Here is a 24,697-nt window from a genome sequence, read left to right as displayed (position 1 = left end):
ACAAAGAGACATCATCATGGTTTATCAGAAGACACAACCAAAATCCAGTGAGGAAGGGCAGCCGTCAAAGGTTCTATTCATCCGGGCACAGTAGCTCACCCCTAATCCCAGCACTTTGGGAGGCCGAGGCGGGCGGATCACTTGAGGCCAGGAGTTTGAGACCAGCCTGGCCAACATGATGAAACCCCGTCTCTACTAAAAATACAAAAATTAGTTGGGCGTGGTGGCAGGCGCCTGTCATCCCAGCTACTCGGGAGGCTGAGACAGGAAAATCACTTGAGCCTGGGAGGCGGAGGTTTCAGTGAGCCAAGATCTCACCACTGCACTCCAGCCTGGGCAACAGAGCGAGACCCTCTCTCAAAAAAAAAAAAAAAAATTTTATTCTCTAGGAGAAGGGGTTCTTGGGGGCTATAAGCAGCAGGCAGAAGACTTTATTGCATGTGTGGTTAGGTGATAGCGACCTAAGTTTGCATTGGGAACTGGGATCAAGAGTGACCCGAACTCCTACTCATGCACCTCTCTCTCCCTGTCTCTCTCTTTGCCTTTTGTGTCTTTCTGTCTGTCTGTCTCCCTCTTCCTCTCAGCCTCCTGTCTCTGTCCCCATCTCTTTTCCTGTCTCTCAATCTCACTCCCTTCTCCCCATCTCTCTTTCTCTCTCCTTCTTCTCCACTTCTCTCTCCCTCCTTGTCTCCCTCCCTGCCACTGTTCAGGCTTCTGGGCCTCCCTGGACAGGTGCACACAGGACTCCTAGATCACCTTTCAGGACACATGCATAGGGCTGCCGGACCTTGGTCCCCCACCTCCCATGCCCTCAAGGTCAGGGGTGTGGGGCGTGCCTGGGCTTTCCCGGGCGGATGCCCCACGATCCATGAAGCAGAAGCTATAGGTCACCACTGGCTTGAGTGGTGCACCCACCGGGCTGCTGGCTTCCTCCTTGTGATCTGCTGAGGCCAAAGCAGAGGACACCCGCCCAGGCCCGACCCTGCACCAGGGTGGGGTAGGGGTGGGTTTGGAGGTCAGGGTGGGGATGGGAGCAGTCACTGCAAACGGGTCCCTGGCTGGCTTCCTGCCCTGCACTCTGCCATGCAAGGCCTCCTCTCCCGCCCTTCCCCCTACCCCACCGCCTCCACCTCTAGAAAGCCCCAGGCACAGGCTCCATAAGTCACTCTGGATCCAGGAACTAAGGGCAACCCCTGAGCTCCAAAGCTTGGCAGTGTCGCACACAGGACAAGTGCTCTCAGGAGACATTTTGGACAAGTTGTTGAAATGCCTGATGGACATGGCTCTTGTCACAAAATGAATTTGCATCCTGAGGAAGCCTCTTCTTCAAAGGAAGTTTCCCAGTCACCTCTGCCCTCTCCAATGACATGAGTCCTCCCAGGTGACCTCAGCCCTCTCAGGTGATGTCTTTCCACCATAACTCTGGCTCTCTCAGGAGGTGGGCTACTGCAGGGACCTGAGCCACGTTGCCGCCTTGTTCCTGCTTTATCTGCCTGAGGAGGACATATTCTGGGCACTGGCCCAGATGCTGGCTGGTGAGAGGCACTCCCCGCAGGGTAGGTGGATAGCTGCCCCCAGGGCCTCACGCAGCCAGACCCGGGGAAGGCCGCCCTGGGCAGGTGATCTCAACTTTCAGTGAAGGCACCTTCCTTGTGTTGCCAGCTTGTTTGGAGCCTTTAGGGTGTGTCTCTGTTGAGGGTCCCGGGGCTGACCTGGGACCCCCAGATCCCAAGTCAGATGCCTTTCACCCCCATCAACAGAGGGCATCTCATCGTCCCTGTGGCCACCCTCTGTGTCCTGGAGCAACGCCCTCTGGCTCTGATGCTGTACAGCTGACTCTCCCCTCCCTGAAGGTCCTGCCCTCCAGCTGGCTGGGCTCCAGCTGCCCTTGGTACCCACAGATGGGCCGATAAAGCCCTGATGGCAACATCTCCCCATCCCGTGTCCCCTGGCCCGACCCCACTTCCAGGAGACCACCACGAAGCCCAGCACCCGCCCTCTGTCATGGCCTCAAAGTCAGGCTTGCCCTCCCAGCACCATGGCCCAGGAGGCCCCCAGGAGCACCTCTAGCCAGGCTTCAGGGGATATTCCCACCCCTCCCCTCCAGGGCCAAGGCCGCATGGTGGGGTCACCAGATGAGAGGGTGGGAGACCTTGGGGTTCAGGGGCCTCTGCAGCTGTCCAGCTCTTCCAGCTGATGGTTCCACATCTTGGGAGCAGGCTGATTTCATGATGGGCTGGGGGCTTCTCAGGATTCCACAGCCCAAATAGTGCAAGGGTCCAGGGGCTCCAAGACCACCAGGAGCATGTGGCACCCATGTCATACCCCAAGACCATGAGGCATGCAGTGAGTTTATGGTCCCCCAGCTCTTCCCCAGAGGCTCTGCATCCTGTGGGGCCGGAGGAGCCAGGGGCTGGAGACCCTCATGGGGCTGGTGAGAGGCTGAGTTCCAGCCAGGGCCTGACCTGGGTCGTGGGGTTCTCCATGGATTTGAAGTTGGGTTTCCTTTCCTGCCCTGGAGGAGACAGAGGCACAGGGACTGGGGCCAGTTCCCACAGAGCAGGGCTAAGGACAGTGTGTCCACCAGGAGTGTGGGGAGGGGAAGGTGTAGGGAGCCCTGGACACCGCCCAGTGTTCTGCACTTGGGGAAGGGTCTTCAGAGGGCCCTGGAAGAGGGAGGTTTTTAGGGCAGCCCAGAGGGACCTGAGCACCTCTGTCCCTCCCATCAGGACAAGGAAGGGCTGTGCGTTCAGGGTTCCTCATTAGGTTGGTTGCTTTGGAGCTTGATCGATGGGGTAAGGGGACACAGGGAGACCCTGGCTCAGGGACCCTCCTTGCCCTGCAGGGCCCTGCTCCCTGCCCAGGAGTCCGGTTCACCCCCAGCCCACAGGAGGCACAGGCAGATATCTGCAGGACACACAAGCAAAGCCCTCTGCCCAAGAGGGGTCATCCCACGGCAGACGCTGGGGCTCAGGCCCAGCCTCATGGGCAGATTGGGCCAGGACCCACTTGGGAGGGCTCAAGGAAGTCTCAAGTCCTGGGGAATCCCCTCTCTCCAGAAGCCACATCCCCACTGAAATGAGTGCTCCCCCCGAGGAGCTGCAAGACCTCGTCTGACCCAGCCTCTTGAAGGGGTCCGATGACCCTCATGGGAAGGGTCATTGACTGGGGGACGGAAGCTCCAGTGGGCCCAGCTTGAGCCACCAGCCTCTAGCCTGGAAGGGCCAGGTCCTCCCACACCTGCTGTCCCCACAGATCTCTCTCAGGCTCACCCTGAGCCTTTGGGATGTGTATTTGCTAGAAGGGGAACAGGTGTTGATGCCAATGGCATGCACTGCCTTTAAGGTTCAGAGGAGTAAGTCCATGTGTGCCCAGTGGGGTCTGGGGAGCACAGGGGTCAGACCCTGACTGGCCCGGTGGCAGCTTCCTCACACTGTCCCCATGATCCTCTGCTCTGGCCCAGAGGGAGGTCTGGCTGGGTGGGCTGGGCAGGGAACTGTGACATACCCCCTCCTGTGGGAGCCCATCCCCCACACGACCCAGATGAAAGTCGGGAGTGTGGTGAGCACTTCCCTGCTCAGGCTGCCCCCTAGCCACAGCCTCCCGTACACATCTGGACCCGTGGGGTGGCCACAAAGGGATCCAGCACTCCCCAGTGGGAGATGCTGAGGTCACAATGGGGTATGGGCTCTGACCCCTCCCAGGGAACTCTCCTAGCCTGATGCCCACCCTGTCCCTAGAGCACCTCATGAAGATGTCCAGGTGCGGCTGTGGGCATGTTTTCAGGACCGGTTCTCCCATACCTAGGCCCTGGATGATGATGCAGTTCTCAGACACCCTTGGGCCTCTATGAGGAAACAAGGAAGCCTGGGGACCTGCCACCCCCAGGTGGCCTGCAGCACCAGGTCCCCTCCCGAGTCACCCCTTGGGGCAGTCAGCAGTTGGGGAATGCCCAGGACCTCCAACACTACTACTTCCTCTTCACCTTTCCTCCCTCCTCTTCTTCCTGGACTCTAAGAAAGTAAAATAGGCCCCCCGGTCCTCAGGGCAGGTGCTCAGTGTGTGTGTACCGGACGTGCTGTGCAAGCAGGAGGGGGATGTGGGCAAGACTCTCCAACAAGCCCCCTCCCGCTTTCCACCATGTCCCATTCTCCCCCTCAAAGGGCCCTCAGGGGCATTGGAGGAACCAGATCCATTTGTGGGACCCCCCCACCCCTCCCTGCGAGCACTGACAGCCTCAGAGAACAGCAGAGGCCCCTCACTCCTGAACACCCCTCCAAGGGTGCCAGGAAAACAAGCCTTGAGCCAGGGAGACAAGGGAATCTATGTCCCTGACCCCCCCCCCAGAGCGTTTAGGGGGTGGGAACAGGGGGGACCCCTGGCCCAGAGCTGGAGCCAAGAGTTCAGTCAGGTGTGGGAACGGTCAGTCCTGGCATGGACTGGGCAGCCCAGGAGGGCAGAGGGGGCTCTGTATCTGGGCTCTCTCACCCACCGTAGAAACAGGCCCCCATGTGAGGTGGCGAGGGGACTAGGTGACAGCCAAGGCCCCTCCCACCTGAGTTCTGACTGGAGGCTGTATCCCAGGCCCAACAGTCCTGGGATGAGGGCATGGGGCAGGAAGCCCCCAGCCAGCCTGAACCCTGGGGGAGGGCAGTCCCAGGACCCACCTGCTGTACCCCGACAGCTTCCCACCACAGGAGGCCCAGACCCCTCCCTCTGGGATCAGCAGCCTGCAGTTGTGTCCTCAGTGTCAGACCACAGGGGCTACACAGAGACCCTGAGGACTCCAGAGATCCAAGCAGGTGGAGCCTGGCCAAGAAAGGACTGCATGGGCTCACTGGAGATGGTGACCACGTCTGTTTCTCTTTCAGCCAAACCCGAGCAAGGGTCCTTGGCACCCAGGCCTGTGCTGGCTTCACCTGGCACGAAGACCCTCTGGCAGGGGGACAGGCAGTCCCCTCCCGGCCCGACAACCCGGTTCCAGTGGCCCATTTGGCCAGCTTCCCCACCATGGGTGGCCCGTTTGGTCAGCTTCCCCGCCATGGGTGCCTCGTCCTTTCACACCCTGTCCTGATGGGACTGTCTGTGAGGCCAAGGCCCAGTGGCATGAGGGGGCTTCCATGGAGCCTAGGGCAGCAGGCCATTCTCTGGGGGCACCGGGGACTCAGGGTGTGCCCAGCCTGGCCCTGGCTCAGGGGGAACCTCAGGTTTCCCGGAGGTTCCTCCAGTGGAACTCCATGCCACGGCTCCATCCCTATGAACTTGGATGTGGGGGGCCCTTGTTGCTCCCCGTTATGATTTTGAACAGAGCTGCTGGGTCCAAGTCCCTTCCAAATGTGTCCTGGACAGCCCCAGGACCATGGGACAGCCTAGCCCAGGAAGCCCATGGGGACCCCGAAACCAGGTCCTGCCCAGCCCATCAGGACTAAAAGGGAGGTCAGGAGATACCCCGACTGCAGCGTGGCACCTGTGTCCGGCCCCCTCGGTGGCCAGTGACTGGCATGTCTGGAAGGAGTCAGGGTGGCACCCCGCAAGCTGCACCACAGCCCCAGACACCTCGGAAAATCCTGTTCAATGGGGAAGCCAGTCCCATCAAGGCCACGAGAGAGAAAGGTGAGTATGGCGTCCCCGCAGCCCCGGCCAGCCTGCAGCATGCCTGGGGCCTCTGTCCCAACCTGTGGGACAGTGTCCCTCACCCAAGGCAAAATTCCCAAGCCAAGAGGGTTCTGGACTAGACCCCAGCCCTGGGAAGTGAGGGGCACCAGGGGTGTGGTGGGCTCCCAGCTGCAGTCAGCATGACCATGCAGGGGACCCTGGCCCCGTGGAGCTCTGCACTGTCACCATTCACCTCACAGAAGCTGGGCGAGATCCCGAAGCCTCGCAGCCACTGCTGCAGCCGCAGCAGGCGCCCCCACCACGTGCCTTCCAGCTGCTGGTGCAGGCTTTCCTGACAGCAGGGCGCCCTGCAGCCCTCACCTCAGCAGCTCAGACTCGGAAGGTATCTGTGGCTCATGTTCCCAGTGCTCCCACCGAACAGAATTACTACAGAGGATGCTCTGGGTCCTGAGTCGAGCAAAACGGCACGCGCTGTGGATGCAGCCTGCTTCTTTCCCGGCCACCATGCCTGCTGGATGCGCCCACCGAGCAAGTGGCCTTGAAACAGTCATGGGGACGGGAGAGGCTCAGCATCCTGCACGTGCCCTTACCAAGGCTCACCAGGCTGACACCATGGCTGAGCGCCCTGTCTGTGGACAAGAGACTCGCACCCAGTCCCTGGGATGGACCAGCTGGCCACCTGCTGGCAGGCTGGTCACACTGCGGAGGGGGCTGAGATTGGCTTTCACTGCACTGACCCATAATGCGGACATGGACTTGCTGGCCCTGCAGGTCACACAGCACTGCTTGCGACCAGGGCACCCCATTCACAGCTAGAGACATGCAGCGGTGTGTTCCCACCTCAGGGCCTTGGCTCTGCCACCTCTACTTGGAATGTTCTCGGTTCCCTCCAGGCTTCTAGAAGCATCTAGGCCAGGGCTCATGGCTGGATAAGCAACTGAATCCCCGCAACCCAAACAAGCTTTTCATTCTCATTTTATTTGGTGTTAAACTTAAGAAAAGTTATTAAGACATGACTTACATCCCTGGTAAGTGTGCAGCTCGAAAGACATTCACAGATGGAACACACCAGCCCCCAGATCACAAAGCCAACCATGGCCAGCCCCTCCAGCGCCCCCGGCCCCACAACCAGTGTCCTCACTTCTGTTGACACCGTGAGCCTGTCTTTTGTACTTTACACTCACAGAAGGATAACCACCTTCATGTTTTAAAATAAATGTTTACTTTCGAAATGATTTTAGATACACAGAAAAATTGAAAAGACAGTATAATGTACTCTACACCTTATACCCAGCTGCCCCTGGTAATGACATTTTGCATTACCATGGCACATTTGTCCAAACTAAGAAATGTGGGCTGGCTGTGGTGGCTCACACCTGTAATACCAGCAATTGGAGAGGTTGCGGCAGGTTCACTTGAGCCCAGGAGTTTGAGACCAGCTTGGGCAACATAGGTAGACCCTGTCTCTAGAGAAAAGTAAAAAAAATTAGCCAGGCATGGTGGCATGTGCCTATAGTCCCATCTAGTCAGGAGGCTGAGGCGGGAGGATTGCTTGAGCCCAAGAGTTCCAGGAAGCAGTGAGCTATGATCACACCACTGCACTCCAGCCTAGGTGACAGAGTGAGAATTTATCTCTTTAAAAAAATTAATTTAGGGCCGGGCGCGGTGGCTTACACCTGTAATCCCAGCACTTTGGGAGGCCGAGGCGAGCAGATCACGAGGTCAGGAGATCGAGACTATCCTGGCTAACACGGTGAAACCCCGTCTCTACTAAAAATGCAAAAAATTAGCCAGGCGTGGTGGTGGGTGCCTGTAGTCCCAGCTACTCGGGAGGCTGAGACAGGAGAATGGTGTGGACCCAGGAGACGGAGCTTGCAGTGAGCAGAGATCGCACCACTGCACTCCAGCCTGGGTGACAGAGCTAGACTCCATCTCAAAAAAAAAAAATTAATTTAACGTGGATGCAATCCTGTTAACTAAATAATAATGTTAACTATTATCTAAGGTTATTAATGCAGTAATTATATTAATATAGTGAAATTTTTTCAGATTTCATCTGCTTTTGCGTAACTTCTTGTACCTGTCCTGGGATCCCACCTCAGACTCACCCTCTGCCTTTAGGTCACTTCTCCTTAGCTTCCTCCAGAGGCTACAGCCAAACACACACCTGGGCTGAAGAGTAGAGCTGGTTGCTGCTGGGCTCCAAACCTCTGCAGCATGTTACTGTACTGAGTACCGTAGGCAATGGTAACACAATGGTGGCTATTTGTGGGCTGGGCGTGGTGGCTCACGCCTGTAATCCCAGCACTTTGGGAGGCCGAGGCAGCTGGATCACCTGAGGTCAGGAGTTTGAGACCAGTCTGGCCAACACTGTGAAACCCCATCTCTACTAAAAATACAAAAAATTAGCCGGGCATGGTGCTGGGCACCTGTAATCCCAAATACTCGGGAGGCTGAGGCAGGAGAATCTCTTGAACCTGGGAGGCAGAAGTTGCAGTGAGCCGAGATCACACCATTGCACTCCAACCTGGGCAACAAGAGTGAAACTCTGTCTCAAACAAACAAACAAACAAACAAACAAAAACAATGGTGGCTATTCGTGTATTTAAACACAGAAAAGGATCATAAAAATACAGTATAAATGATAAAAAATGGTACACCTGGCCAGGTGTGGTGGTTCATACCTACAATCCCAGTACTTTGGGAGGCCATGCTGGGAGGATCACTTGAGCCCAGGACTTCTAGACTAGTCTGGGCAATATAAAAAGACCCCATCTCTTTCGAGATATCAATTTTTAGAGATGGTGCACCTGTATAGGGTAGTTCCATTATAATCTTATGGGACCACCATCCTATGTGCATTCTGGCATGGACTGAAACATCGTTATCTGACATGTGATTGCATAAGTAATCTAGAGATGATTTAAAGTCTATGGGAAGATGTACTTAGGCTATATGCAAATACTGCACCATTTTATATCAGGACATGAGCATCTGTGGATTTTGGTATTTGTGGGAGGTGGTGAAACTGATTCCCCTACACACACCGAGGGACAACTGTAAATCTTTCGGGCCCCATAGAAGTCTCAATTCCCTGCACCGTCACCCCCAGATAAGCATCCTAAAGTGTTTGTTCACTTTACCTGCTCATCCGTGAGCCAGAGGGTTCCATCAACAGCTTGGGCTGTCTCAGAAAGACCTGGGTTCAATCCCATTCAGCCACTTAGTGTTTTTGGGCAAACCATGTAACTTCTCTGAGCCTCAGTGTCCTCATCTGTAAACTGGGCTGATCATGGTCCTTACCTCACAGGGCCACTGTGAGGACCAAGTGAGATGAAAGCTGACACCGCGAGTGATACCACTTCTCTCTCCCTCAGACTCAACAGGAAGATGCCTTTGCTGCCCAATGCGAAGGTTATGGGGAGGACGCGAGGCCCCAAGGTTCCCCTGTCCCAGGAGCATAGACACCGGATTTTTGCTTCCAGAAACAACCACCTCTAGGATGAGGATGGCTCTCAACTGCCCAAAGCCTGTGCTCCCACCCCACAAAGGTGACGTCTTCAGCAGTGGGGAAGGGGCTGCACTGCGCCAGCCTCACCCTGGCCACTGTCTGCCCTCATGAGTCAGAGCCCAGCTAGGTCCTCAAGCAGAGCAGTGCAGAGTCTGGCCCCGGTCCGGAGCTCCAGGCATCCCGGCCACCTCCACCTGCCCCCACCAGCTGCCTCCATCCCTCAGCCCCTGCTCCCCTCCTTCCCAGCTCAGGATATCTTAGCTCCTTACATGTCCCCATCATCTGTCTCCTCAAGGGGAGTGCATCACAAGGGCAGGGAACTCTGTCAGTCTATGGATGGGTCTCCAGTGTCTGGGAGAAATTAGAAGCTCAACACATACTTGCCCAGTGTCTGTGTGCATTTCACCAAGCAGAAGACCTCTTTGGAAATGAGAAGAGACCCTCCTGAAGCAACAGTCCTTAGCTGCCATTTCTCAAGTATTCTCGGCATGCCAGGCACTAAGCTGGACCATGGACATGTGAGCTCTGGAACCCGTGAGGTGCTGTCACTCACGCATAGGTGGGTTGGCTCAGCCCTGGTACAGTCACATAGCTCCCTGCTAGCTGAGCTGAAATTGGAACCCATTCAGTTTGGCTCTTGCACTGCTCAATGGCTCCCCAGCTCCTCTGAGTGAGAACTAAAGCCTTGCAATGCCCTCAGGTCATTGAACCTCGGACTTCTCTCTCTGAGCTGCCTGCGGCTCTCCCCTGCTCGCACCAGGTCAGATGCAGAGCTCCCCTCTAGGCCTGAAGTATACCAATCACGCTCCTGCCTCAGGGCCTTTGCACGAGCCATTCCCACTGCCTGGAATGCTCTCTGCCCAGATATCGGCTTGGCTGACCCATCACCTCCTACAAATCTTGCTCAGATCTTGCCTCGTCAATGAGGACAACCCTGGCCACACATCTAGAGGGCGTTCAGCACAGAGTATGTGCTCAATACACAGATGAAGAAGGAAGAAGGAAGGGATGGAGAAGAGAGAGGTGAAGGAAGGGCAGAATGCCTATGGCCAGTGATAACAGGTTGCAATGAATACCTAAGGGCAATGCAGACAGGGCAGAAACAAAGTTCACAAAAGGCTGATATGAGCAGGGTGGGAAAATGCAGCTCTACTCATCTGTCCTGGTGCAGATTTGGAGACTCCAGATGTGTCACATCTGGGCAGTCCCTTCTCTGCCCCCTCCCCACTGAGCTCTCCTTCTACCTCCAAGCGTGGCCCATCTTCCAGGGATCCAGGACAACACAGGAGACAGCTGTGCATCTCCCAGGACACTGGGAAAGACTGCCAGTGGGGAAGATGCTCAGTGGCCCTTAAAACTCATCTCGGTTTTGCTCCAACTGTGCAGCCCATCCACTCCTGTGAACAGGAAGAGCACTCAAATGAGAGCCCAGACACTAGACCCTATTCCTCTTGACATCTGAACATCTTCCCCATCCCCAGCATTTCCCAAGGTCCTGGGAGAGGGACAGCTGTCTCATGGATTGTCCTTCTTCACCTGTCTATTGAGCACATACTCTGTGCTGGATGCCCTCTAGATGCATGGCCAAGCGACAAGAGCAACAAGAGCAAAACTCTGTCTCAAAGAAAAAAGAAAAAAATTGTGGGCCAGGCACAGTGGCTCACGTCTATAATCTCAGCACTTTGAGAGGTCGAGATGGGAGGATCACTTGAAGCCAAGAGTTCAAGGCAAGGTCTGAGCAAGGTTTGTAGGAGGTGATGGGTCAGCCAAGCAGCTATCTGGCCAGAGAGCATTCCGGGCAGCGGGAATGGCTCGTGCAAAGGCCCTGAGGCAGGAGCGTGATCGGTATGCTTGAGACCCAGAGGAGAAGTTTGCATCCAGCCTGGTGTGAGCAGGGGAGAGTGGCAGGCAGTTCAGGGAGAGAAGTCCCAGCTTCAAAGGCCTGTGGCTGTTGCAAAGCTCTAGCTGTTACTCAGAGTAGCTGGGGAGCCAGCAGAGGGTCCTGGGCAGAGGAGGCTCAGCTGTGGCTCGGGCATTAACAGGCCACATCACACCTTCGAGGAGAAGAGGGGGACGAGCTGATTAGTCCAGGTAAGTGACGAAGGGTGCTCAAACTAGGTGGGAGAAGGCAGGTGGTGAGAAGTGCCACCTCAGGATTATTGTGAAGGTGCCACCTGCGTGATTTGCTCGTGGACTGAATGCGGATGGGGTGTGGAGGGAAAAGGAAAGTCCAGTCCACAGGCCCCATGAGCCACGTAGGAGCCAGACTGAATGGGTTTTATTTATTTATTTATTTATTTTTGAGATGGAGTTTCACTCTTGTTGCCCAGGCTGGAGTGCAATTGTGCGATCTTGGCTCACTGCAACCTGTGCCTCCCAGGTTCAAGCAATTCTCCTGCCTCAGCCTCCCGAGTAGCTGGGATTACGGGCATGTGCCACCACGCCCGGCTAATTTTGTATTTTTAGTAGAGACGGGGTTTCTCCATGTTGGTCAGGCTGGTTTCGAACTCCTGACCTCAGGTGATCCGCCTGGCTTGGCCTCCCCAAGTGTTGGGATTACAGGCGTGAGCCACTGTGCCCGGCCGTGAATGGGTTTTAATTTCAGCTCAGCTAGCAGGGACCTATGTGACTGCACCAGGGCCGAGCCACTCAGTCTTTGTAGAAACTGGGTCTTGCCATGTTGCCCAGGCTGGCAAGGAACCTCTGACTTCAAGTGATCCGCCTGCCTCGGCCTCCCAATGTGCTGGGATTGCGGGCATGAGCCACTGTACGCAGTTTGAAAAATAATTTTTGACTGGGTGCGATGGCTCACGCCTGTAATCCCAGCACTTTGGGAGACCAAGGCAGACTGAGCACAAGGTCAGGAGTTCGAGACCAGCCTGATCAACATGGTGAAACCCTGTCTCTACTAAAAATAAACAAAAATTAGTCAGGCGTAGTAGTGTGCGCCCATAATCCCAGCTACTGAGGAGGCTGAGGCCGGAGAATCGCTTGAACCCAGGAGGCAGAGGTTGCAGTGAGCCAAGATTGCGCCACTGCACTCCAGCGTGGGTGAGAGAGTGTGACTCCATCTCAAAAAAAAAAACAAATAAATAAAAAAAAAATAATAATTTTTAAGCCAGGGCAACATAGGGAGACCCTATCTCTACAAAAACTTTTAAAATTAGCTGGGCATAGTTGCGTGCACCTGTATTCCTAGCTACTTGGGAGGCTGAGGCGGGAGGATGGCTTGAGCTCAGGAGTTTGAGGCTCCAGTGAGCTATGGTTGTGCACTGTGTATTGTGGCACGCACCACCAAGCTTGGCTAATTTTTGTATGTTTAGTAGAGATGGAGTTTCACCACGTTGCCCAGGCTGTTCTAGAACTCTTGGGCTCAAGTGACCCACCCGCCTCGGCCTCCCAAAGTGCTGGGATTACAGGCGTGAACTACCGTGCCTGGCCAATAATAATTTTTAAATTTTAGAATAATTTCCAATGTATTGAAAAGCTGCAAAGGTTGTACAGAGCTGTACACACCACATCCAATTTCCCCTATTGTCAACATGTTACATGAGCATGGAATGTTTGTCGAAACTAAGAAAGCAACATCAGTACATTATTAACCTCTAAACTCCAGGCTTTATTCAGATTTCGCCAGTATTTCTGCAATGCCCTTTTCAAGATGCAATCCAGGATACCTCCATTGTAGCAAGTTTTCATGTCTCTTTAGTACCCTCTGGTCTGTGACAGTTTTTGTGTCCCGTTGTTTTCCATGATCTTGAGAGCTTGGGGATTGTACATGTATTTTATGGAATGTTCCTCAGTTTGGATTTGTCCAATGTTTTTCTCATATTTAGACTGGGGTTAGGAATTTTGGGGTAGGAGACCACAGACATAAAGTACCCTTCTTGTCCTATGGTATCAGAGGTGCCTACTATCACGTGTGTCCAGTTACTTCTTTAAACAAATTGTGGGGCCAGGCTCAGCGGCTTACGCCTGTAATTCCAGCACTTTGGGAGGTCAAGGCAGGAGTATCTCCTGAAGTCAGGAGTTGGAGACCAGCCTGGCTGACATGGCGAAACCCCATCTCTACTAAACATACAAAAATTAGCTGGGCGTGGTGGCAGTAACCTGTAATCCCAGCTACTCCAGAGGCTGAGTCAGCAGAATCACTTGAACCTGGGAATCGGAGGTTGCAGGTTGGAGTGAGCTGAGATTGCACCATTGCACTCCAGCCTGAGCGACAAGACTGAAACTCCATCTCAAAGAAAAAAAAAAAACAACTGTAGGCCAAGCACAGTGGCTCGCACCTATAATCTCAGCACTTTGAGAGGCTGAGATGGGAGGATCACTTGAAGCCAAGAGTTCGAGACCAGCCTGGGCAACATAGTGAGACCCTCCATCTCTACAAAAGGTTTTTTTAAAAATTAACCGGGTGAGGTGGCATGAGCCTGTAGTCCCAGCTAATCAGGAGGCTGAGGTGGGAGGATTGCATGAGGCCGGGAGGTCGAGGCTGCAGTGAGCCATGACTGTGCCACTGTACTCCAGCCTGGGCAACAGTGAGACCCTGAAGAAAGCAAGACATTGTAGTAAGATATAAATTACCCAGTTACTTTTTAAGTCGTGTAACACAGGCAACAAAATTTAGCTAAAATTTAAATTTTTTTATTTTCTCTGTTATTTGCACAGTGTATTAGTTTTTTATTGATACCAAATAAATTATTGGAATGTAGTAGTTTAAAGCAACACAAATTTTTTCTCTGTAGGTCAGAAGTTCAACGTGGGTCTCACTGGGTTAAAATCAAGGTGCTGGCAGGAAGGTTTCTTTATGGAATTTCCAGGGGGGATCCCTTTCTTTGCCTTTCCCAGCTTCTAGAGGCTAATGGCATACCTTGGCTCAGGACCCCGTCCTCCGCCTCCAAAGCCAGCAAGGTAGGGTTGAGTCCTCACTTCATATCTCTCTGGCCTTCTTCCGTTATCACATCTCTCTAATCCAGCCAGAAGAGGTTCTCCAATTTTTTTTTTTTTTTTTTTTTTTTGAGATGGAGTCTCGCTCCCATCACACAGGCTGGAGTGCAGTGGTGCGATCTTGGCTCATTGCAACATCCACCTCCCAGGTTCAAGCGATTCTCCTTCCTCAGCTTCCTGAGTAGCTGGGATTACAGGCGTGTGCCACCACGCCCAGCTAATTTTTGTATTTTTAGTAGAGACGGGGTTTTGCCATGTTGGCCAGGCTGGTCTCGAACTCCTGACCTCAGGTGATCCACCCTCCTCGGCCTCCCAAAGTGCTAGGATTACAGGCGTGAGCCACCACGCCCAGCGAGGTTCTCCAATTTTAAGGACTCATGTGATTAGATTGAGCTCACCCACATAATCCAGAATAATCTCCTTTCCTCAAAATTCATACTCTTAATCACGTCTGCAAAGTCCGTTTTGCCAAATAAGGTAATATATTCACAGGCTTTGGGGATTAAGGTGTGGACATCTTTGGTGGCCAACTTGGCTACCAGGCATAGGTACCTCTTATTTCTGGAAGTGATACTGTTTCTATTTAATACAGCAATACAAGTGCATTTCTTTCATCTGGGCCAGTAGCAGATATAAAATAAAATAGGCTAGGTGCAGAGGCTCATGCCTGTAATCCCAGCACTTTGAGAGGCTGAGGCAAGTGGACCACTTGAGGTCAGGAGTTTGAGACCAGCCTGGCCAACATGATGAAACTTTATCTCTACTAAAAAAAAAAAAAAAAATTAGCCAGGCGTGGTGGCACACGCCTGTAGTTCCAGCTACTTAGGAGGTTTACACAGGAGAATCACTGGAACCCAGGAGGCAGAGGTTGCAGTGAGCTGAGATCACACCACTGCACTCCAGCCTGGGCAACAGAGCAAGACTCCACCTCAAAACATAATAATAATAATAAAATTAAAATAAAGTGCACTTCTGGCCAGGCACGGTGGCTCACACCTGTAATCCCAGCACTTTGGGAGGCCAAGGCAAGCAGATCACCTGAGGTCAGGAGTTCGAGACCAGCCTGACCAACACAGAGAAACCCTGTCTCTATTAAAAACACAAAATTAGCCGGGTGTGGTGGTGCAAGCCTGTAATCCCAGCTACTCGGGAGGTTGAGGCAGGAGAATCACTTGAACCTGGGAGGTGGAGGTTTCGGTGAGCTGAGATCGTGCCATTGCACTCCAGCCTGGGCAAGAAGAGTAAAACTCAGTCTCAAAATAAATAAATAAATAAATAAAGTGCACTTCTCTCTGTTTCTTTCTTTCTTTTCTTTTTTTTTTTTTTGAGATAGAATCTCGCTTTGTCGCCCAGGCTGGAGTGCAGTGGCGCAAACTCGGCTCACTGCAAGCTCCACCTCCCGTGTTCACGCCATTCTCCTGCCTCAACCTCCGGAGTAGCTGGGAGTACAGGTGCCCGCCACTTCGCCCGGCTAATTTTTTGTATTTTTAGTAGAGACGGGGTTTCACCGTGTTAGCCAGGATGGTTTTGATCTCCTGACCTTGTGATCCACCCGCCTTGGCCTCCCAAAGTGCTGGGATTACAGGTGTGAGCCACCGCGCCTGGCCAAGTGCACTTCTTTTTCAGTAAAAACAGTTGGCTGACTTCAAGGACATGTGAATTAAGTAGTATTACGTATAGTTCCTAGACAGGGGAAAAAGCCAAACTGGTGAAACCACTGGACAATGACTGAGGTTTGGGAAACTGAGGCTCGATGAGAAGGTTCCAGAGGCCTATCCTAAATGAGGAAGCAGCTGCACTTGGTAGAAATAGTGTCTGTTTGGTCTGTTTGGTAGGAGGCCTGCCTCCCACTGACCCAACAATAATCCTGTTGACATAACCCTGTTGATCAAAGCGATCCTCTGACTGCTCTGGGCCAGTTCCTTTGGCTCCTGGTGGAATGCACTCAGAGAATCCGGATCCGGTCAGTATAAAAGGTCTGGTCCCGCAGTGGGGGAGCCACAACCTGAAAGAGTGGCCGAGGACAGCTCCTCTCCTGCCGGAGCTAGGCAGGCGCCGAATTAACCACATGGCCCCGTCAGAAGACCCCAGGGACTGGAGAGCCAACCTCAAAGGCACCATCCGTGAGACAGGCCTGGAGACCAGCTCCGGTAAGAGGCGGCAAAGGGACCCCAGCCCCACAGAAACACCAGCTGGGGGCTGGGTGCGGTGCCTCATGCCTGTAATCCCAGCACTTTGGGAGGCCAAAGCGGGCGGATTGTGAGGTCAGGAGTTCGAGACCAGCTTGGCCAACATAGTGAAACCCCATATCTGCTAAAAATACAAAAAATTAGCTGGGTGTGGTGGCAGGTGCCTATAATCCCATCTACTCAGGAGGCTGAGGCAGGAGAATCGCTTGAACCCAGGAGGCGGAGGTTGCAGTGAGCTGAGATCCCACCACTGCACTCCAGCCTGAGCAACAGTGTGAGACTCCATCTCAAAAAAAAAAAAAAGAAAGAAAGAAAGAAAGACCAGCTGGGGGTGGGTGGGGGTCTGATGGCAAACATGCTACCTCCCTTGGGTTGCTGGGATTCTCAAGCCAAGGGCGGGCTTGTTTTATTTCCTGTGCTAGCCAACCTACTAGAATATAAGCTTCCTTCTGAGCCCACGTCGTGGTTCACAGCACGTAGCTAAGAGAATGGATGTGTATGTTATTTGGGTAACTCAAAAAGTTACCTTTTTAAGAGCACAGGCTTTGGATTCAGATACACTTGCTCAGACATCTGCTTCACTGATAAGTCTATTGGCTGGTTTTTCCATCCCTCTACCCTGTGCTGGGCTCTGAGCGGGGGGATTGTCAGGGCAGATGCCACCAGGTACTGATGGGATTCTCTGAGGCTGTGGACAAGATTATGTGGGGAGGAGGAGAGTAGCAAGATGCTCCCTGGGACCCACCAACACTTGTGCAGGCTGAGCCTCAGTTTCCTCACCTGGAAAGATGGCCAGGGCTTTCCTCTCTGGGGTTGAGGACTGTGCTTTTCATCATATGGTCCATGGACCAGCAGAACTGGCATCCCCTGGGGGCTAGTTAGAAACGCGAGTCTCAGGCCCCACCCCAGCCCCACTGCACTAGACTCTGCATTTTAACAAGCTCCCCAGGCAGCTCATGGGAACAGCAAAGTTGAGAGACACTGACATGTTGGACTCTGTGCTCCTGGAAGGCAGATGGATGGATGATAAGTGGAGACTTGAACTCAGGTCTCTCTGATGCTGAAATCCATACAGTTAAACCCTGACTGTCCTCCTCTGTTGGTGTATCAACCAACTCAGTTAAACCCTATCGAATGGTAAACAAATGAATTCAGGAAACCATGTCCCGGTCGGTTGCGGTGGCTCACGCCTGTAATCCCAGTACTGATTGGGCTGAGGCAGAAGGATTTCTTGAGTCCAGGAGTTTGAGACCAGCCTGGGCAACATAGGGAAACTTCATCTCTACAAAAAATTTTAAAATTCACCAGGCGTGGTGGCATGAGCCTGTAGTCCCAGCTACTTAGAGGGCTGAGATGGGAGGATCGGTTGAGCCCCCTGAGGCTGAGGCTGCAGTGAGCCACGATCGTGCCACTGACCTCCAGCCTGGGCGACAGAGTGAGACCCTGTCTCGGGGGAAAAAAAAAGTCCCTTGCTTGTGCTAACTTTTGGTCTTTTCCTCCCTTCTAGGTGGGAAGCTGGCCGGGCATCAGAAGACCGTCCCCACGGCTCACCTGACTTTTGTTATTGACTGCACCCACGGGAAGCAGCTCTCCCTGGCAGCAACCCCATCACCACCCCAAGCCCCCAGTCCCAATCGAGGGCTTGTCACCCCACCAATGAAGACCTACATCGTGTTCTGTGGGGAAAACTGGCCCCATCTGACTCGGGTGACCCCCATGGGTGGGGGATGCCTTGACCAGGCCAGGGCCACCCTGCCGCTCTGCAGAGGGGCTGTGGCCTCAGCTTCCTTCCCGGTCAGCCCGCTCTGCCCCCAGGAGGTTCCCGAGGCTAAGGGGAAACCCGTGAAGGCTGCGCCTGTGAGGTCTTCAACTTGGGGAACAGTCAAGGACTCGCTGAAAGCCCTCTCCTCTTGTGTCTGTGGGCAGGCCGATTAGCTGGAAGGGCCGGGCTCTGATGCCCAGAGGCTGCAATTCCCAGGGCCTGGCCCTGCTTCCCCAGCTAAGCGGGAGTCTTTTGTGCTTGAGTCAAGGAAAGATCATTAGATCCGCTAAGGGGCATCGGAAACATCCGTCGAGTGGCAGAGGCAGGATAAGGCACCTGCACATGAAGAGACTCATTCATTCATACAGCAGATATTACTGGTACATCTTCACATGCCAGGCCCTGCAAAGTGCTGGGGAGATACCATGGTTTTCTTGGAGGTGGTATTTTTGGGGTGGGTGTGGAGGGAACCCACCCCAAATAAATAAAGTAACCCAATAAATAAAGAAGATGATTTTGAACAGTGACGAATGCTCTGCAGGAACTGAAACAGGATGCTAGATGGAGAGTGATTGGGGTGAAGACCTTTCCTGATGCAGTGCTTGGGAAGGGCCTCTCTGCGCAGGCAACAAAGTGTGATCTAAAAGATGAGAAGGGGCCAGCCTTGAGAAAATCCACCCTCCCCAGGGCCACCTGCTGTCATCTTACCCCAGGGCAGGCCAGAGCAGTGATCAGAATGCCCCAGCGTGACGGGGAGGGGCAACGGGTTTCTTGCTGCATCTTGGTTCAGAGGCGAGCGTGTAGGTCACTGCAAAGGCAGGGGATACCACGCGGGGAGACTCGAGGCCATGCCAGTGGGGGCTGGGAGGCTCAGGGAAGTTGGCTCCAGGAAACTCCATCCCAGAAGGCAGCCCAGGTGGGACCTGGGGATCTGAGATGGGAATTAAGGGGACCTGGCTTCTCAAAAGGGAGGGAGGTGCTCAGAAATAGAGTATCATATTTGAACGAATGAAAACAAGACATGTTATTTATTGAGCATCTACTGCATACCAGGCTCATGCTGCCCTCTAGGGATAGCAAAAAAAAAGGTGGGGGGGAAGAGGTTCACCCCTCAGGGCAATCGTATTCCCTGAGCAGGAGGTGGAGTTACTGGTGTGGGTGTGAGGGTGTGTGTGAGTCTAAGAGATGCACCGCACTGTGAGAAACCCTAAAGCAACCTATTTAAGGAAGTCAGTCTCAAAGCTCCCAGATAAAAATCACTGAGTTTTTCTGTATTTATTTATTTTAGAGACAGAGTCTCACTCTATCACCCAGGCTGGAGTGCAGTGGAACAATCACAGCTCACTGCAGCCTCAAACTCCTGGGCTCAAGTGATCCTCCTGCCTCAGCCTCCCGAGTAGCTGAGACTATAGGTGCATCACTACACCCAGCTTGACTTCTTTGAGTTTTAGTAGAGAAGAGGTCTCACTGTGCTGCCCACGCTGGTCTTGAACTCCTGGCCTCAAGCTATCCTCCCGCTTCAGCTTCCCAAAGTGCTTGGATTATAGATGTGAGCCACCGTACCTGGTCATTAATTTATTCAATGACTATTTTACTAGGTTCCTACAAATACTAGCTACTAACATTTAACATGTATTGACCATTTACTCTGTGTCAGAGAAACAACATGGGCACTCACTACATTTGTGACCATTTTATAGGTTAGAGAGCTGAGGCATCGAGAGGTTGAAGAATGGACTCAAAGTTCCATAGACTGGTACCGTTGAGATTAGAACTCAGGCAAGTCTGATGCCCATATTCTTGCTCGTAACTGTAAAGTATATACCCTCTCATCCTGGTAGCATCTCTTCTAGGCAGAGGGGACACACAGAGAATAAATGTAACCCTGTCCTCAAGGAGCTCACAGCCAGGTGGGGGAGGCCAGAAAGAAAGCAGACAATTGCCATAGCTTCTGAGAAGTGCAACAGTAAGGGCAACACAGAATGATGCTGGAGGACAACCAGCCCACTCTAGAGAGAGGAGATCAGGGAGGGCTTCCTGCAGGAAGTGATGCAGAAAATAAGATCTGACCGGTGACTAAGCTATACAAAAGGATGGGGTGGGGGAGCAAGTGGGGAGTGCTCTGGGCAGAAGGACCAGTCGTTCAGTCTGTCTAGGGTAATCGTCATTCATTCATTTATTCACCAAGTATTTATTGGGCACCCACTGAATGCCAGGCTTTGGGCTAAACCATGAGATGGAGCATTGAATAAGACAATGAGGCCCAGCCACAAAATAGTTTATCCACTAGTTGGGGGAGACAGGCAATGCACACACACAAAACAAACAGATCAGAAAGGTGGCAGGAGGCCAGGCACAGCGGCTCATGCCTGTAATCCCAGCACTTTGGGAGGCCGAGGCAGGGGAGGCGGGGGGAGATCACCTGAGGTCAGGAGTTCGAGACCAGCCTGGCCAACTTGGCAAAAACCCGTCTCTACTAAAAATACAAAAATTAGCTGGGCATGGTGGCGGGCACCTATAATCCCAGCTACTTGGGAAGCTGAGGTGAGAGAGTTGCTTGAACCTAGAAGGCAGAGGTTGCAGTGAGCTGAGATCTCGCCACTGCACTCCAGCCTGGGTGACAAGAGCAAGAGCAAAACGGTCTCAAAAAAAAAAAAAAAAAAAAAAAGTAAAAAGAAAAGAAAAGTGGCAGGAGCTGCATCAGGTGAGGCCTGGCAGGCCGCAACAAGACCTTTAGATCTTAGCTCTTATTCCCAGATGGCAGCACTGGAAATTGTGAGCAGACAGCGTCATGGCCAGATGTACCTTTGAAAAGGATCCCTCCGGGCCTTCTGCCTGCAGGGGAGGAGGCACAGGAGGCTGAGTCTTAATCCTGACAAAAGAGAGCAATGGTTTGGACTAGAGAGGAGGACGCAGTTCAATCTGGGCGATATATGCCCATTCCACTCTCCTGAAGGCCCCAAGGACAAGGCTGCAGAGGGAGTTTGAGACCCTCAAGGAGAAAGGAGACCTGTGGCTGCACATCTGGCTTTTCACCAGCAGGTGTCGCCCTCTCATCAGACTAGAAGACACTGGGTCCAGGCCTGGACAGGGAAGGTGTGGACCTGCTGGGTCTGGGACTAAAGCCTTGGGGCCAGCCAACCAGTGGGTCTGTTTTTCAGAAGCCAAACTCATTCTAACCAATACTTCTTTCATCCGGAATAATGAATGTTTACTTTATGCCAGGCACCCAGCAAAGTGACATTTCAGAATTGAACCCTGGGGGTCTTGGTGAGGATTCAGAGGAACCAGGCATTTATACCACTTATATTTGCTCCGTAAAGGGAGCTGTCATCATTACTATTGATGTCGTCAGTTACTATAGCTGTTGTCATTACGGGGCAATTGAATATGCACCCCACACCCCATCAGTCCATCAGTTCACCTGACCCCAGGCATGTGAGGTTGGCATGATTTCTCTTGCCATTTTACAGAGGAAACTGAGACACAGAGAGGTTGAATACTTTGCCCAAGGTCACTAACTGGAAACCGGTAGAGCCCAAACCCAAACCTCAGGCAATGTGACTATGCACTGCTCTTGCAGCCCCGTACTGTGCTGAGAACACACTGGTCACAGAGGTTCAATAAGTGAGTGAAGAATGATCCAGCCTGGCACCCGGCAGCATGTGCGGAGTGTCCGGGGACTGAATGGGTGGTGGGGCCCTTGCTGAGATGGAGCACACAGGTGGAGGAGCCAGTGGGGACATGGGGAGATGACACATTCAGGAGGCAGATGTCGTGTGAGGGACTGTGGGACATGCCGGGGGGGATGTGGGCAGGTGGTGGCCCATTCCCCATTGGAGCTCTGGTCAGAGGCTGAGGCTGGCAATGGGGCTGCATTGGTATATAGGTTGGTGATGAAGTTGCTCTGGGAAGGTGAGGTGTGAGACCAGGTCATCAGGCCTGTGAGAAACCAACTTACCCGTCCAAACTCAAAGAATGGGCTCAGAGGCACATAGAACAGTGGAAGAGAGAATTTTAATGATAGTCTTACGAGATCGGGTGTCTGGTGAGCAGGCACACCCAGCACAGTTACAACAAGCAATTTATCCCCTAGTGCGCAGGTCCCTCCCCTGGTTCCTCATAGGCTGAGTACTGTAGGATCACAATCTTCCTGGATGTTGCCTATTGGTTGTTGGGTAGGAGCTTTTAGGTGTTTTCTTTAGGATTTTCTTGTTGCATTTTGTTGCAGCCCACAATACATTGCAATCATAGTCAGCTTAGGGTTTTCTCAAGTATCTGACTTATGACCTAGCTAGTCAGGCAAGCTGATAAGAGTAGACAAAGCGAGCTATTTTGCAGGCTAGTAAAGTTTCATTTTAGACTCAACTTTTTTGGTTTGGGTGAGGGCAACTAAGCAGGCCCCGACAAGCAGGCGCTGGCTATCAAAGCAGGGGCCTAGTATATTCTGTTCTTCTGTAGTTTGCGGACTCAAACCTATTGAAGCCACTTTATTTTGGAAATGGACCACTGTATACATTATTTCCTTTAGGCCCAAGGTGACAGAGGTGTGAAAAATTTGGACAACGCAAAAAAGATCACAAAAAATATCCCATGCCATCTATGCATTGTCTGATTCTCAAGGGGGTGAGCATTTTTCTTTGCCTTTGAGCTATTTTACAACTCTGTCTATTGTAAGTAGCCCATAGGAATGCAACATACTTCTTGTCTACAGACAAGCAGATTCTGTCCTGTCCTGTTCAAGTCCAGTGGACTCTCCTTCGCCACTGTGGAAGAAGCCAGTGTTACCTCTGTGCACATTCATTTCAATATTCCCTGACCTACAGATATCATCTGTTCTTTGCCTTCTTCTTTGAACTGGTTGTAACATCTTACTGGTTCCTTCATTAACCATGAATTAAGTAAAATCATCAGTGAGAATGTAAAAAGGTACAGCCACTTTGGGAAACAGTCTGGCAGTTCCTCAAACAAACATGGGGCTTTCAGAGGACCCAGCAATTCCGCTCCTAGATATATACTCAAGAGAAGTGAGAACATTCGTCCATGTGAAAATCTGCACAAATGGCCAGGCGCACAGTGGCCAGTGTAATCCCAGCACTTTGGGAGGCCAAGGTGGGTGGATCACTTGAGGTCAGGAGTTCCAGACCAGCCTGGCCAACATGGTGAAACCCCGTCTCTACTAAAAATACAAAATTAGCCAGGCACGGTGGTGCACGCCTGTAACCCCAGCTACTCAGGAGGCTAAGGCAGGAGAATCGCTTGAACCCAGGAGATGGAGGTTGTAGTGAGCCGAGATCGTGCCATTGCACTCCAGCCTAGGTGACAAGAGTGAAACTCTATCTCAAAAAGAAAAAAAAGAAAATCTGCACGAGTGCACAGAGCAGCCCTGGTCACCAAAACCAAAGGGTAGAACTAAACCCAAGCATCCATCAACTGATGAAAAGGTAAGCAAATTGTGGCCTAGCCATGCAACAGAATATAAGTTTCAGCCTTTAAAAGGAACAGATTATTGGTCCATGCTGCAATATAGATGAATCTCGAAAACATTATGCTAGGTGAAAGACGTCAAATACAAAAGGTCACTTTTTTTTTCTTTTTCTTTTTTTTTTTTTTCTTTTGAGACAGGTTCTCATTCTATCACCGACGCTGGAGTGTAGTGGCTCAAACATGGCTCACTGCAGCCTTAACCACTGGGGCTCAAGCAGTCCTCCAGCCTCAACCTCCAAGTAGCTGGAACTGCAGGCATGTGCTACCATACCCCATTAATTTTTGTATTTTTTGTGGAGATGCAGTTTTGCCATGTTGCCCAGGCTGATCTCAAATAAATACTTTGTATTTATTGAGCTCAGGCAATCCACCCTCCTCAGCCTCCCAAAGTGCTGATAATGCAGGAGTGAGCCACCCCACCTGGCCATTTTTTATTTTATTTTATTTGAGTCAGGGTCTCACTGTGTCACCCAAGATGGAGTGCGGTGGTGCGATCACGGCTTGCTGAAGCCTCCATCTGTTGGGCTCCAGCGATCCTCCCACTTCAGCCTTCGAGTAGCTGGGACCACAGGTGCACGTCACCACACCAGCTAATTTTCGTATTTTGTGTAGAGACGGGTTCCTGCCATGTTGCCCAGGCTGGTCTCTAAACCTTGGGCTCAAGAGATCCTCCCACCTCAGGCTCCTGAGCGTGCGCTACCTCCATCTGAGTTTGGAGACAGGGTTTTGGAAGGGGCTCTGAACATCTGCCTGGGCTGTTTGTGCTCTGGCTCTGGAGGGCTTCCTGGAGGAGGAGGCCTTTGGCCTGGGCTAGACCTTCAAAGTGAGGAAACCTTCTAGGTCCTCTCTGCCCCTCCCAGTCTCTGGTACTACCTGACTTGGACTTTCTCACAGGTCTCCAGCCCCAGAGAGCTGCGTCTTTTCAATTTCCCCTACCTCCTGCCCAGGCCCACCCCCAAAGCTACAAGACGCGAGAACCGCCTTTCCCTGTGGGGGCTGCCAGGGCGGGAGGAGGGGAGCTGCCTCAGCCCATTGGTGGTGGCGACTGATCCAGGTTGACCCAGCAGAGGGCTTTCCAGAGCCATAGCAAGGATTCACATCCCAACCGTGCCACTTCCAGGCTGGATGACCTTGGGCCAGTTGCCTGACCTCGCTGATCCTCCGTGTCCTCGGCACACTGTTAAT

General features: G+C 52.7%; 1 protein-coding gene across 1 annotated transcript; it reads left to right on the top strand.

Annotated features, from left to right (window-relative positions):
* The first annotated feature begins 16,074 nt into the window (after positions 1–16,074).
* On the top strand, positions 16,075–20,670 carry SRARP (steroid receptor associated and regulated protein). The gene is made up of 2 exons (XM_054436815.1): positions 16,075–16,224; positions 17,771–20,670. The coding sequence occupies exons 1-2, from the start codon at positions 16,143–16,145 to the stop codon at positions 18,196–18,198; spliced, it is 510 nt and encodes a 169-aa protein (XP_054292790.1). The 5' UTR covers positions 16,075–16,142; the 3' UTR covers positions 18,199–20,670.
* The last annotated feature ends 4,027 nt before the right edge of the window (positions 20,671–24,697 follow it).

This window comes from Pongo pygmaeus, chromosome 1 (assembly GCF_028885625.2).
Source record: "Pongo pygmaeus isolate AG05252 chromosome 1, NHGRI_mPonPyg2-v2.0_pri, whole genome shotgun sequence".
In the NCBI taxonomy this organism is placed as follows: Eukaryota; Metazoa; Chordata; class Mammalia; order Primates; family Hominidae; genus Pongo; species Pongo pygmaeus.
This window is presented reverse-complemented; position numbering and strand designations above follow the sequence as displayed.

Bases quoted from the DNA above. Each gene is read 5' to 3' on its own strand.
- SRARP (XM_054436815.1), top strand. From the start codon at position 16,143: ATGGCCCCGTCAGAAGACCCCAGGGACTGGAGAGCCAACCTCAAAGGC. The intron at 16,225-17,770 runs GTAAGAGGCGGC...CCTCCCTTCTAG, and splicing joins AGGCCTGGAGACCAGCTCCG to GTGGGAAGCTGGCCGGGCAT.